General features: G+C 41.4%; 1 protein-coding gene across 1 annotated transcript in view; it reads left to right on the top strand.

Annotated features, from left to right (window-relative positions):
- LOC106579691 (vesicular, overexpressed in cancer, prosurvival protein 1) overlaps positions 1 to 11793 on the top strand; it is a 60359-nt gene extending 48566 nt beyond the window's left edge. The window contains exons 3-5 of the mRNA XM_014159824.2: positions 3665 to 3742; positions 8000 to 8133; positions 10153 to 11793. Of these exons, the coding sequence (XP_014015299.1) occupies positions 3665 to 3742; positions 8000 to 8133; positions 10153 to 10331 (391 nt within the window). The 3' untranslated portion in view covers positions 10332 to 11793. The remainder of the gene's footprint in view (positions 1 to 3664; positions 3743 to 7999; positions 8134 to 10152) is intronic.
- Positions 11794 to 15875: the final 4082 nt, after the last annotated feature.

Genomic DNA, 15875 nt, shown 5'->3' with positions numbered 1-15875 from the left:
CACATTGTCCGATTTCAAAAAGGCTTTACAGCGAAAGCAAAACATTAGATTATGTCAGGAGAGTACCCTGCCAAAAATAATCACACAGCCATTTTCAAAGCAAGCATATATGTCACAAAAACCAAAACCACAGCTAAATGCAGCACTAACCTTTGAAGATCTTCATCAGATGACACTCCTAGGACATTATGTTATACAATACATGCATGTTTTGTTCAATCAAGTTCATATTTATATCAAAAACCAGCTTTTTACATTAGCATGTGATGTTCAGAACTAGCATACCCACCGCAAACTTCTGGTGAATTTACTAAATTACTCAAGATTAACGTTCACAAAATACATAACAATTATTTTAAGAATTATAGATACAGAACTCCTTTATGCAATCGCGGTGTCAGATTTTAAAATAGCTTTTCGGCGAAAGCACATTTTGCAATATTCTGAGTAGATAGCTCGGCCATCACAGGCTAGCTAATTTGACACCCACCAAGTTTGGCGCTAAACTAAACTCAGAATTACTATTAGAAAAATTGGATTACCTTTGCTGTTCTTCGTTAGAATGCACTCCCAGGACTTCTACTTCAACAACAAATGTTGTTTTGGTTCCAAATAATCCATAGTTATATTCAAATAGCTCCGTTTTGTTCGTGCGTTCAGGTCTCTATCCGAAGGGTGACGCGCGAGCCCATTTCGTGACAAAAAAAATCTAAATATTCCATTACCGTACTTCGAAGCATGTCAAACGCTGTTTAAAATCAATTTTTATGCTATTTTTCTCGTAAAATAGCGATAATATTCCAACCGGGCGACGTTGTATTCATTCAAAGGCTGAAAGAAAAAAATTGAGAATTCTCATGAACGCGCATCACCAGTGTCACTGTTCCCAGCCTGACCACTCTCAAAATCTCCTGCTGCTCTTCGCCCAGAGACAGGAGACACGTCATTCCACTTTCTGGCGCCTTCTGGGAGCCAATGGAAGCCTTAGAAAATGTCACGTTACAGCAGAGATGCTGTATTTTCGATAGAGATGCATCAGAAGGACAAGAAATTGTCAGACAGGGCACATCCTGTATGGAATCCTCTCAGGTTTTGGCCTGCCATATGAGTTCTGTTATACTCACAGACACCATTCGAACAGTTTTAGAAACTTTAGAGTGTTTTCTATCCAAATCTACTAATTACATGCCTATTCTCGTTTCTAGGCAAGAGTAGTAACCAGTTTAAATCGGGTACGTTTTTTATCCGGCCGTGCAAATACTGCCCCCTAGCCCCAACAGGTTAAAGAAGAAAGGTTCTAAACCATCTGACCCAGGTGTTTTTTTTGTGTGTCAAGTTTCAGGAGCTCCTTTAGCACCTCGGACTCATTGCCTCCCTGCAGGGAGAAGTGTCAGGGCTAGTCGCATTACAAGGGGTGGGAGGTGAGGAAATGTTGGACGGGCAAGGAGACATGGCTGAGTCAAATAGGAATCCTGACTTAATGAAGTGGTAATGAAAGAGCTTAGCCATGAGCTTCTTATCAGTAACAACCACATCATCAACATTAAGGGATTCTTTATGGGGGTATGTTTGTTAACAATACCACTGAAAATATAAAAAAAGAAGGTCCAAGTGTCTTCGACAGAGGGGATCAAGCTGATTCTATACCATTTCACAGAGGCCAGTTCATGATGCTTGCTCATTAAAGTTTTTTAGCAAGCGTCTATGACAAATCAGGACAGGTCGTTTCACAGAGCAGCCATTACGAACACAGGCTGTAAAACACTGATCACGAAGGTCATTACAGAAAACGCCAGACTGATACCTATCAGGATTATTTGTGAGGATAACATTGAGGAGTAGTATTTTCTGGGTGTTTGGAGTCATACCTTGTGGGATTGGTAATAATCTGAGAAAGATTTAAGGAGTCCCATTGCCTTAGGACTTGGTCAGGTGATTTAAGCATGTCCCAGTTTAGGTCACATAGCAGGACAAATTCAGACTTAGTGTAAGAGGCCAGGAGAGAGCTTAGGGCAGGTAGGGTACAGGACAGTGCTGATGGAGGATGATCGCACCCAGCAACAGTCAACAAAGAGCTATTTGAAAGATTAATGCTTAGAACCAGCAAATCAAATTGTTTGGGGACAGTCTTGGTGGAGACAACCGAGCACTGAAGGTGATACTTGGTAAAGATTGCCACTCCACCACATTTGGAAGATCTGTCTTGTCGAAAAAGGTTAACATCAGTATTCAAACACTCTTCCTTAACCATGTCTCGGTAATGACCAACACATCTGGATTGGAGCTGTGAACTCACACTTTCAATTGATCCATTTTAGGTAATAAGCTTCTAGTGTCAACGTGCAGAAAACCCAGGCTTTTACGAGAGCAGAAATCAGTGAACCAGATTTCCGAGTACAAGTCAGAATTGGGGCTAGCAACGGTGTACATGCACATTTCCAGATATCATCAGCAGTAGTATAATCAAGGCACTGCAGAGGACAGGGAGAGGGGAGTGTGGTGGGGGTACTTGTACCAGACTGGGAGACGGGCTAGGGAAGACTGTGAACAGATCGCCAGGTGGAATCTGAGCAGCAGGAGTAGGTGTCACACCCACTTGGGAGAAGCTTTTATTTCTGGAGGCAGATTTCTTGTAGGAAATGCCAATGGATGGTCTTTGAACAGCAGGAGGGGACTTCAAAGACTCTTGCCACTTGTCGGGCCCAAAGGCCTCGACACCTCACACCTCCGTGCTAAATGAAATTGTATCTGGTCTGTCCTAGCAAGCCTGGTAGACTTAAGTCAGCATTCAGTCCCCATAAAGTACTTTATTTTTTCTAAAATGTTCGATAATTGGATGCGTCGGTAAATTTTCGATAATTGGATGCAGTTCTCTATTAGGTTTTTTTTCAAAGCCACTGACATTTTTGAACATTTTTTTATTTTTGGTTTAGGTGATTTCCTACAATTCCACACAATGCTATGTATTAGTTTCCCATCCCTGGTTTCTGAAGCATCTTCAGGTCTGCACTAAGTGCACATTGTTATCTGATTAGGCTTCACAAAGATTAACTGGTTAGTCCTTACATGCCTTAGTCTGGGACTCCCTAGTATAGAACTAATTAATCTAAATAATTAAGTTTAGCAATTTTTATTCGGGATTCATTTAAGTAGAATTTAGCCTAGTCCTGATTTTAAACTCTGTCCGGGAAACCAATGTTGACTCCAGTGCTTTTCACAGTTTTGTCAAGTTGGCTGGATGTGCTTTGGGTGGTGGACCATTCTTGATACACATGGGAAACTGTTGAGCGTGAAAAACCCAGCAGCATTGCAATTCTTGACACACTCAAACCGGTGTGCCTGGCACCTACTACCATACCCCCATACAAAAGCACTTAAATATTTTGTCTTGCCCATTCACCCTCTGAATGGCACACATACACGATCCATGTCTCAAAGCTTAAAAATCCTTCTTTAACCTGTCTCATCCCCTTCATCTACACTGATTTGAATTGGATTTAACAGGTGACATCAATAAGGGATCATAGCTTTCACCTGGTCAGTCTGTCATGGAAAGAGCAGGTGTTCTTAATGTTTGGTGCATTCAGTGTATATAACTCACTCCACTCTGTTTCTAGATGTGACTAGACAAAATGTTTTTACCAAGATTGCGCTCTCATTTCAGATGCCGCTCGTACGAGGACTGCTGCGGGACCCGCTGCTGTGTCCGAGCCCTCTCCATCCAGCGGCTATGGTACTTCTGGTGAGTCCATCGTAACTCTGACTATAAATGGACTGGACAAGAGTTTTTGGAGAGATTTTCAGTGTTATTTGTTTGGTCCAATCAAAAGCATGCATGACATTAGCTGAATTGTAAGGCTTTCTCATTGCAATGTTTAAACACTGTTTCCCATGCTTGTTCAATAAACCATAAACAATTAATGAACATGCACCTGTGGAACGGTCGTTAAGACACTAACAGCTTTCAGACGGTTGGCAATTAAGGTCACAGTTATGAAAACTTAGGCCACTAAAGAGGGCTTTCTACTGCCTCTGAAAAACACCAAAAGAAAGATGACCAGGGTTCCTGCTCATCTGCGTGAACTTGACTTAAGCATGCTGCAAGGAGGCATGAGGACTGCAGATGTGGCCAGGGCAATACATTGCAATTTCCGTATGGCTGTGTGGTATCACTCTCCTCGGGTAACAACATGATTAGGACTGGCTGTGTGGTTTCACTCTCCTCGGGTAACAACATGATTAGGACTGGCTGTGTGGTATCACTCTCCTCGGGTAACAACATGATTAGGACTGGCTGTGTGGTATCACTCTCCTCGGTCAACAACACGATTAGGACTGGCTGTGTGGTATCACTCTCCTCGGTCAACAACACGATTAGGACTGGCTGTGTGGTATCACTCTCCTCGGTCAACAACACGATTAGGACTGGCTGTGTGGTATCACTCTCCTCGGTCAACAACACGATTAGGACTGGCTGTGTGGTATCACTCTCCTCGGTCAACAACACGATTAGGACTGGCTGTGTGGTATCACTCTCCTCAGTCAACAACACGATTAGGACTGGCTGTGTGGTATCACAGCCAGTGGAGTCACTTAGAATTTTTTTTTTGTTGTCCATTAAAATAACATCAAATTGATCAGAAATACAGGGTAGACATTGTTAATGTTGTAAATGACTATTGTAGCTGGAAACTGATTTCTTTTTATGGAATATCTACATAGGCGTACAGAGGTCCATTATCAGCAACCATCACACCTGTGTTCCAATGGCACGTTGTGTTAGCTAATCCAAGTTGATCATTTTAAAAGGCTAATTGATCATTAGAAAACCCTTTTGCAATTATGTTAGCACAGCTGAAAACTGTTGTTCTGATTTAAAGAAGCAATAAAACTTGACTTCTTTAGACTAGTTGAGTATCTGGAGCATCAGCATTTGTGGGTTCAATTACAGGCTCAAAATGGCCAGAAACAAAGAACTTTCTTCTGAAACACGTCAGTCTATTCTTCTGAGAAATGAAGGCTATTCCATGCGAGAAATTGCCAAGAAACTGAAGATCTCGTATAACGCTGTGTACGACTCCCTTCACAGAACAGAGCAAACTGTCTCTAACCAGAATAGAAAGAGGAGTGGGAGGCCCCGGTGCAAGAGGACAAGTACATTAGAGTGTCTAGTTTGAGAAACAGATGCCTCACAAGTCCTCAACTGGCAGCTTCATTAAATAGTACCCGCAAAACACCAGTCTCATTGTCAACAGTAAAGAGGCGACTCCGGGAAGCTGGCTTTCTAGGCAGAGTTGCAAAGAAAAAGCCATATCTCAGACTGTCCAATAAAAATAAAAGATTAAGATGGGCAAAAGAACACACACACTGGACAGAGGAAGATTGGAAAAGTGTTATGGACAGACAAATCTAAGTTTGAGGTGTTCGCATCACAAAGAACATTCGTGAGAATCAGAAAAAATGAAAAGATGCTGGAGGAGTGCTTGACGCCATCTGTCAAGCATGGTGGAGGCAATGTGATGGTCTGGGGGTGCTTTGGTGGTGGTAAAGTGGGATATTTGTACAGGGTAAAAGGGATCTTGAAGAAGGAAGGCTATCACTCGATTTTGCAACGCCATGCCATACCCTGTGGACGGCGCTTAATTGATGCCAATTTCTTCCTACAACAGCACAATGACCCAAAGCACAGCTCCAAACTATGCAAGAACTATTTAGGGAAGAAGCAGTCAGCTGGTATTCTGTCTATAATGGAGTGGCCAGCACAGTCACCGGATCTCAACCCTATTGAGCTGTTGTGGGAGCAGCTTGACCGTATGGCACGTAAGAAGTGCCCATCAAGCCAGTCCAACTTGTGGGAGCTGCTTCAGGAAGCATGGGGTTACATCTCTTCATATTACCTCAACAAATTGACAACTAGAACGCCAAAGGTCTGCAAGGCTGTAATTGCTGCAAATGGAGGATTATTTGACGAATGCAAAGTTTGAAGGACACTATTTCAATTAAATCATTATTTATAACCTTTTCAATGTCTTGACTATTTTTCCTATTCATTTTGCAACTCATTTCATGTATGTTTTTCATGGAAAACAAGGACATTTCTAAGTGACCCCAAACTTTTGAAGTGTGTGTACACACATCAGTGCAGTATACAGCTTTTGTTACGTTACAACCTTATTCTAAAATCTAACATTTTTTAAATAATACAGTATGCCATAATGACAAAGCGAAAACAGGTTTTTAGAATTTTTTGCAAATGTATGCAAATGAAAAATACCTTTTTCAAGTGCATCCTTTTTCCATTGATGATCCTTGAGATGTTTCTTCAACTGGAGTGGAGTCCACCTGTGGTAAATTCTACTGATTGGACATGATTGATCCCACAGTTGACAGTGCATGTCAGGGCAAAAACCAAGCCATGATGTTGAATGAATTGTCCGTAGAGTTCCGAGACAGGATTCTGTCGAGGCACAGAGCTGAGGAACGGTACCAAAACAGTTCTGCAGCATTGAAGGTCCCCAGGAACACAGTGGCCTCCATCATTCTTAAATGGAAGAAGTTTGGAACCATCGAGACTTTTCCTAGAGCTGGGTGCCCGGCCAAACTGAGCAATCAGGGGAGAAGGGCCTTGGTCAGGGAGGTGACCAAGAACATGATGGTCACTCTGACAGAGCTCCAGAGACAACCATCACTGCAGCACTCCACCAAATCGGGCATTTATTTGGTAGAGTGTCCAGACAGAAACCTCTCCTCAGTAAAAGGCACATCCCAGCCCGCTTGGAGTTTGCCATAAAAGCACCTGAAGGACTCTCAGATCATGCAAAAAAAGATTCTCTGGTTTGATGAAACCAAGATTGAACTCTTTGGCCTGAATGCCAAGCGTCACGTCTGGAGGAAAGACATGGCACCATCCCTACGGCGAAACATGGTGGTGGCAGCGTCATGCTGTGGGGATGTTTTTCAGCAGCATGGACTGAGAGTCTAGTCATGATTGAGGGAAAGATTAACAGAACAAAGTACAGATATCCTTGATGAAAACCTGCTCAGGACCTCAGACTGGGGCGAAGGTTCATCTTCCAACAGGACAACGACCCTAAGCACACAGCCAAGACAACGCAGGAGTGGCTTCGTGGTAAGTCTCTGAATGTCTTTGAGTGGCCCAGCCAGAGCCCAGACTTGAACCTAATCGAACAGCTCCAGAGAGACCTGAAAATAGCTGTGCAGTAACACTCCCCATCCAACCTGGCAGCGCTTGAGAGGATCTGCAGAGAAGAATGGGAGAAACTCCCCAAATACAGGTGTGCCAAGCTTGTAGTGTTATACCCAATAAGACTCAAGGCTGTAATCAACCAAGGACTGTGTAAAGGGTCTGAATATTTATAATAAATATCTAAATGCTGTTTTTGCTCTGTCATTATGGGGTTTTGTGTGTAGATTGATGTTGGGGGCGGGGGACTATTTGAATACATTTTAGAATAAGGCTGTAACAAAATGTGGAAAAAGTCAAGGGGTCTGAATGCTTTCCGAATACACTGTAAAGTATGAAAAAGCAAAAATATATATTTTTTTATTTAACTTTTATTGTGTACTAGATCATATGGGTTGAAAAGTATATATGTATGTGTATATGTATATATATATGTATATGTATGTTTGTTTGTTTATTTATTTTTATCAGACATAAATAAACAATTCCATATGAAAGCCTAAGGTCATAGCTTTCTTGAGGTTGGAAACACTACTACATTAATAAAATATTCCCCTCTTACTAGATTGACGAAAGCCATAGCAAAGTTTAACTTTATACTTCAATGCATGTCCCACTCTGACTGCTCTCTTTCTCTCTCCTCTCTCTCCCTCTCCCCTTCTCTTTCTCTCTTCTCTCTCCCTCTCCCCTTCTCTTTCTCTCTCCTCTCTCTCACTCTCCCCTTCTCTTTCTCTCTCCTCTCTCTCTCCCTCTCCCCTTCTCTTTCTCTCTCCCTCTCCCCTTCTCTTTCTCCAGGTTGATGCTGATGATGGGGGTGCTATTCTGCTGCGGAGCGGGCATCTTTTTCCGCAGGTGCATTCACCCCTCGCCCCTCAGCGACGAGCACGCCTTCAACGTCTCCTTTACCAGGCAGCCTGTATCCACGCCAGGTCAGTGGGAGTATACGGCATAGACGAGTGGTTCCAGGAAGTGGATTCTCAATTCTTTTAACCCATTGTGATAAATGTTAGCGATATTACTGTGCAACCTAGATGTTCTATTTTCTCTCCGAGATTGCAAGACAAATTCATATGTTGATGTATTTGGTTTCAACCTCTGTGTTGAAGTTGTTTTTAAGCCCGTTTTTGGTGCAAAGAGACCCAAAAACTTCACTAACCTTGCAGTCTGTATCATCCAATCACAGAGCAGATACAAGTCACGTGATACGCCAGCAAACACATGGCGGCACCCGACAGCAAAACACGTGACTTACATCTGCCCCATGATTGGACGATACAGCAGCATGTCATTTGGCCATGATGACTACAAGATATAGATGGGTAAATTAGGCTAACCAGCTATCTGGCTGACATGGGCTAGTTGATCAACAGGGCATTTCTGACAGGTTATAAATATCTCTCCAAAGTCTGTCAGTGAACGACATAAGATGAAAACTGACCATATTGCACCTTTGTGCCTTCTACTATTATAACTGTCAACAACAGTAATTTGAAAACCTAAACTGATTTCCTAAAAAATATGATTTAACGTCGGGACCCGCAGTCCACATTGATCCCGTTCTGGGTCTGAATCCGGAACCGCGGTCTGCCAGTTGAGGATGGCTAGTATAACTGTTTTGGGGGTTAGCAATGGTTATCTATACTGTACAGTTATGTTTTAAGTATTCAGAAATACATTTCTAGAGCAGGGGGATATCTGTCAAACAGGTTTCATTCTGATTAAGACATCGCTGAAGGAGACCGAATCACAGGTTATTTTGATTCAAAGTGCCAATTTACACCCCGTGTTATCAACAGTGATAGCTTTACTGGCCTTCACTGTGTTGCAGGAGATAAGATACCCAGCGGGGGGGGGGGGGGTGTGTGTGTGTGTGTGTGTGTGTGTGTGTGTTTAATCAGATCTAATTATGTTCATTCCAGGTGCAGTGAGATAATTAAAATGGCTGCTGATGATATACACACGCAGAGCCAGGCAGCCGCTCTTAGTCAAAACCATATATTTAGGCAGTGGTGTAAAGTACCCTAAGTAAAAATACTTAAAATAAAGTACTACTGAAGTAGTGTTTTAGGGAGTATCTGTACTTTACTATTTAGATTTTTGATAACTTTTACTTCACTGACACCCAAAAAGTACTCGTTGCATTTTGAATGCTTAGCAGGACAGGAAAATGGTTTCATTCACACCCTTATCAAGAGCTCATCCCTACTGCCTCTGATTTGGCAGACTGACTAAACACAAATGCGTAATTTGTAAATTATGTTGGAGTGTGCCCCTGAATATCCGTGAATAAAAAAACAAGAAAATGGTGCCGTCTGGTTTGCTTAATATAAGGAATTTGAAACGATTAATACGTTTGATACTTAAGTATATTTTCAACTAAATACTTTTACTCAAGTATAATTTTACTGGGTGACTTTTACTTGAGTCATTTTCTATGAAGATACCTTTTTTACTTTTACTCAAATATAACAATTGGGTACTTTTTCCCACCACTGCATTTAGGCTAAACGAGTGTATGGTTTCGGTTTCCAAGGCGACTGAGAACTGGCGCAGTTCAAAGTCTAGTTTTGATTTACATTTTGTTCAGTTGTCAATAATTCAAGGTGAAATCAACAAAATGTGACTTTTTAGTAAATCCAATCCGTTTTCCACGTTGATTCAACGTCGTCACATTGATTTTTGTTGTTGTTGTTGAAATAACATTGGAAACACAGCGTTGACAGCTAAGCATGTTGGTAGTTGTGGGAACAGTATGTGGGATGTTTGTCATGAATATTTGATGTTGCATCCTGTGTCAGAACACTTAACCGGGGGCTTTGAGCTGTTTAGAAGAGGGCAGAAAGAGGAACATTTTTAAATACTTTATTTGAATCCACAAATCACATTACTCACACAGATCTGAATTTGCACTCTGATTTAACAATGGTTTCTCTGTCCTCCCCATGCAGTATCCCAGCAGCCTGGCATGGTAGGCTATGGCGACCCCGGCGGCGTCATGACTTCCCCCCTCACCCCCATCCATCCCGGCCCCGCCCATACGATGAACGACTACCCTCCACCGCCCTCGTACTGCAACCACCCACCCCCACCCTACGAACAGATTTTCCGGACACCAGAGAAGAAGTAAGTCTCAGCGGCGTTCCCTCCGTTCCTTCTCCTTCGTTGTGACATCACCAGCAGAATGGACAAGGACAGGAGGGGACAGCCACAGTGTGTCAGCCCAAGTGCTCACCTAGGTCACAGGGACAAGAAACTGACAACCACCTAGAGGAACAAACTGTCCTTCCTGAGGACCTGGATACAGACCGGCTCAATATGTCTCCATGGTTTGGATTTTCACAATCAATCATACTTTCTAATTTACACAAAAGCATAATTATTTATTGATTGAGATATATATATATATCAGTCTTTTTCTGCTGGCAGTGTCATCTTGATGAGCATGGTCTGTGACTGATCTGTCATGAGGCCCTCGGACTCCTGTAAATGACACTAAACTGAGGAATTTCAATGGAGAATGCTGACCCAAGATCAGCAAATAGCTTTTAGATGAACAGATTCACATTAGTATTATGGTAGAGTAAGCTGACCTAGGACCAGGGCATAAGAACAGACACTGTCTAAAACTGTACACGAGTGACAGCAAATTGAAGTTGAAGGCACCTTGGAGAAGTTACTACACAAGTTGTTTTGAATAGCTTAAAGGGTTAAAGACTCTGTTAGGATGCGTCCACACTAATTGGGCTGCTTGTCTCCTCCTGAATCCTGTGACTATAAACACTCGGGGCAGGAAGTCTGATCGCTGTGAAGGAGGGGAAACGGACCTGGATTAATCAGACCTGGATTTATCAGACCTATTATGTGCGTTGGAGAGAGCGATAATATGGAGAGGCAGATTTTTTTTGGTTTGTTTATTCACATTATGGACGCGTGTATTCCTACTGTGCGGACTGTGGCGATTCATCCCTCTGGATCGGGACGCCACAAACTGGCAAGAAATCCAATCAACCAGCCGGACTCCAAATTGAGACCAAGTCATGTGGTTTCCATTGTGATAATTTCAGTCAGTAACAGCATGTCTAGGGTGAAAGCTATCGCAACCCTGCCAACGCCATATTCTCTAAGAATCCAGTTCCACTCATCGCCACAGAGGTTCAGCCATGGTTTTTCAGAGATCTGGACTTCAGTTTGTAATGTAAGGAGCTCGACCAGAATGAGGATTAACTCAAATCAATGCGTTTGTTCTGCACGCGCATGCATGCAGGTTGCAACTGGATCACGTTTCGCTGAGGAACTCCAGGACTTTGTATACTGGACCTTCGAAGTATTCACATCCCCTGTCTTTTTCCACATGTAGTTGCTACAAAGTGAGATTAAAATGATGTTTTTTTGTCAACGATCTACACAATACTTGAATGTCAAAGTGGAAGAAATATTCTACAGCCACCACTAGGCTTGACAATATGGAGAGTGGTACTCAGTAATGTGCTGTATTGGATTTCCCCAAACATAACAATTTGTATTCAGGACAAAAAGTTAATTGCTTTGCCACATTTTTTGCAGTATTACTTTAGTGTGTTGTTGCAAACAGGATGCATGTTTTGGAATATATTTATTCTGTACAGGCTTCCTTTTTACTCTGTCCTTTAGGTTAGTATTATGGAGTTACACCAATGTTGTTGATCTATCCTCAGCTTTCTCCTTTCACAGCCATTAATATCTGTAACTGTTTTAAAGTCACCATTGGCCTCATGGTGAACTCCCTGAGAGGTTTCCTTCCTCTCCGGCAACTGAGTTATGAAGGACGCCTGTATCTTTGTAGTGACTGGGTGTATTGATACACCATCCAAAGTTTAATAACTTGACCATGCTTAAAGGGATATTCAATGTCTTTGTGGTTGAATCTGTTTGAGTTTGTTATGCACATTTTTACTCCTGAACTTACTTATGCTTGCCATAACAAAAGGGTCGAATACCAATTGACTGAAGACATGACATCTTTTCAGTTTGAATGAATTTGTAAGAATTCTTAACCTAAATTCCACTTTGACATTATGGGATTATTGTGTGTAGACCAGGGACCAATGTCAATTTAAGCAATTTCTAAATGTAGGCTGTAACACACAATTTTAGAAAAAAGTCCAGGGGTGTGAATACTTTTCTGAAGACAGTGTGTATGGGAAGCTTTGACTAATAACACACTGGTAGAACTGATGGATTCTCAATTTCTGTGCTGCAATAAATTTCTAGAAAATGTAGTGGTAGTCACAAACGCTAACGGCACTCTTCAAATCAAATTTTATTGGTCACATACACATATTTAGCAGATGTTATTGCGGGTGTAGCGAAATGCTTGTCAAAGTTGCTTAGGAGCTAGAAGCAGAGCTGCCATATCTTACTACTTTCAGTAGCCTAGTTGTTCAAACAAGCAGAATGTTATTGGTCAACTGGTCCTGCATAGGTAAAACTCTGTAAATTGGTAAAAATGATTTCATGTATAAATCTGGAAGCATTTAATTTCAGATAACACATTTCACAAGACAACCATTCTACATGATGTGTACAGTAAAGACTCCTTGTGACTGGCTATTGGTTGAGTAGTTCCTAGACCCTGGTATGGACCCACGAAAGTACCAGGATGTGTTCTGTTGACATCTAGGGTGAAACAGGCACCCAAACCCTCAAGGAACACGATCATGTGAAAATGTCCTAAGAGAGGTGACTATTGTCTTTGCAGGATATGAGACCATAAGATATGTTGACCAGCTCCAACTAACCAACCGTTACTGTCATAGAGCAACATCCTCGTGGACATTTCAAGTCTGTTTGTGTAGATAGCTGGCAAACTGTGTACATGGACACTATTAGAGCAGAACCAAGAAGGGGGATCTACAGTAGGGTAAGTGTTTAGTATTGGATGTTGTACAGACAATTGGCTAATCTGACTTTTTATTTATTTAATCATTTTAACTATGCAACAGAGGTTGAAATCGTGGAGCTAGAGGATTTTATTTTACTGTTGTAGCGGTCGGTTGGTTTTTGCCATTTTATGTTACGACAAAAAAAGTAATTATCCATCCATGAGATGTGGTTAATAAAGTTTCCTTCTGATCAAAGTTGGTGTTGATTTATTCACTTTAAAGTTGTCCGTGACTGCCGTCTCACTTCAGTCCTGCTTTGAGAAAAAAATATATATATATACAGTGAGGGAAAAAAGTATTTGATCCCCTGCTGATTTTGTACGTTTGCCCACTGACAAAAAAATCCAGAAAAACGCATGTAAAAAATGTTATAAATTGATTTGCATTTTAATGAAGGAAATAAGCCACATTTTTCCTCATTAACTGTTTTAGATGTGGGGACCTGTGTGGGTCTGGTACCGGTTCCAACTGACAATTTCGCTTATAAATTGATCTGTGGACACGGTAGACCGAAGTGGCTTGCACTGAGCGATAGCCCTGGTTCCCACGTTTTTTTTTTCTCAGCTTGTCTGACATAGGATGTAAACTTGAAGCTAGGATGCCCCTCCTACCATTTTCATTTGCTCTTCAGACTCTCCAACTCCTGGCTGAACAAACTGGTCACAGAGCATTTCGTATTATTCTGTACGTATGGTTACATATGGTTACATAAGACAGATGGTTACTTAAAGCAAAAACGAAAGTAGGGTGATTGGTCAGATGTACAACGCTAACATCTAGCAACCCAACGGTTGCGAGTTTGTATCATCATAGACAACTAATTAACAACTTTTCAACTATTCTGAACAAAAATAAATGGAACATGCAACAATTTCACTGAGTTACAGTTCATAGAAGGAAACCAGTCAATTGAAATAAATTCATTAGTCCCTAATCTATGGATTTCACATGACTGGGCAGGAGCGCAGCTTGGGAGCCAGGCCCAGCCAATCACAATGAGTTTTTTTTCTCACAAAGGGGCTTTATTACAGACGGAAATACTCATCAGCACCCCCCCCTCAGACGATCCCGCAGTTGAAGATGCCGGATGTGGAGGTCCTGTGTTGGCGTGGTTACACGTGGTCTGCGGTTGTGAGGCAGGTTGGATTTGCTGCCAAATTCTCTAAAACGACATTGGAGGCAGCTTATGGTACAAAAATGAACATTCAGTGCTCTGGCAACAGTTCTGGTGGACATTCCTGCAGTCAGCATGCCAATTACACGCTCCCTCAAAACATCTGTGGCATTGTGTTGTGACAAAACTTCACATTTTAGTGGCCTTTTATTGTCCCCAGTACAAGGTGCACCTGTGTAATGATCATGCTGTTTAATCAGCTTCTTGATATGCCACACCTGTCAGGTGGATGGATTATCTTGGCAAAGGAGAAATGCTCACTAACAGATGTAAACAAAATTGTGCACAGAATTTGAGGAAAAATCTTTTTTGGTGCGTATGGAACATTTCTGGGATCTTTTATTTCAGTTCATGAAACACGGGACCAACACGTTACATGTTGTTTTTATGTTTGTTCAGTATACTTAACTTTTTAGCTACTTTACAACTATAGTACTTAAGCTTCCCCTAACCGCAACCCTTTAACCTAACGCCTAAACTTATAGCTAACATTAGCCACCTAGCTAGAGTTCGTAACATATTGTACATTTCAGCAAATTTGTATCAATGCTAATTGTAACATATCATACGAAATGGGTGATGGACAACAAATGAATTACATACCATACGAAACATTACATATCATACTAAATGGAGTGTCTCAGATTTACGTACAGAATAATACGAAATGCTCTGACCAGGGTGGGCTGAACCCTATATTACAGTCCAATAGCGCGGCGCATAGTTGACCCAGCTTCGTCCGGGTTTGGCCGTCATTGTAAATAAGAATTTGTACTTAACTGACTTGCCTAGTTAAAGGTTACATTTAAAATAGACCGACAAGATTAATGAGATGAAAGGCGAGTTCCTAATGAGTTCAGGAAGTCAAACGAGAGCTCTGAGACGTTCACAGTGATGGGACAGACGTTTTAATCAAGACCTTTTTAGAAAATATGCACATTTTCTCTAACACTAAACATACAAATGTGTATTTTACAGTTATAAAGAAAGTGAAATATTATAGTTATCATTTTATAATTAGATTTTACTACATTTAGAAAGAATGTCATTTCATGCCTTATACAGTTGTGTTGAATAGGAAATACATCAAAATATTTCATAGTTGTGCTTGCCGTCAAAAGTGACTAAACATAAGCAATTTATAACTATTGTTTTCCAGAAAGGTGAGATTTTTAACCTTTCTTGGAGAATGCAAGAAATTGTTAATTGCATTGTTAATTGTTTATGGCCCTCTCATGATAAATCATTACATAGATGACATTTGATTATTTAAATGTATCACACCGAGTCCTAGAGTGCAATACCACTATGGATTGGTATAACACCAAGTCATATAACAGAACGTTAGTTCATTGTACAACATTCTTAATGTAACTGTTCGCCTGAGGGAAACGATATCCACTGGAAAAGGTCAACGTGGTATTTAACACACAAAGTATTCTCTTCAGCACATTAACCAAATGGGAGAAAAGCACAGTGGCATACAAAGGGAACAACCACGCCACTTCACCATTAGACACTGACCTGACAGACGCACGCGGGCACATTCCAAGGCTGACGTCCCCATGCAAGGACA

The sequence above is a fragment of the Salmo salar genome, chromosome ssa19 (assembly GCF_905237065.1).
Source record: "Salmo salar chromosome ssa19, Ssal_v3.1, whole genome shotgun sequence".
Taxonomy (NCBI): Eukaryota; Metazoa; Chordata; class Actinopteri; order Salmoniformes; family Salmonidae; genus Salmo; species Salmo salar.
The sequence above is the reverse complement of the archived record's forward strand: the minus strand, read 5'-3'. Positions and strand labels throughout refer to the sequence as shown.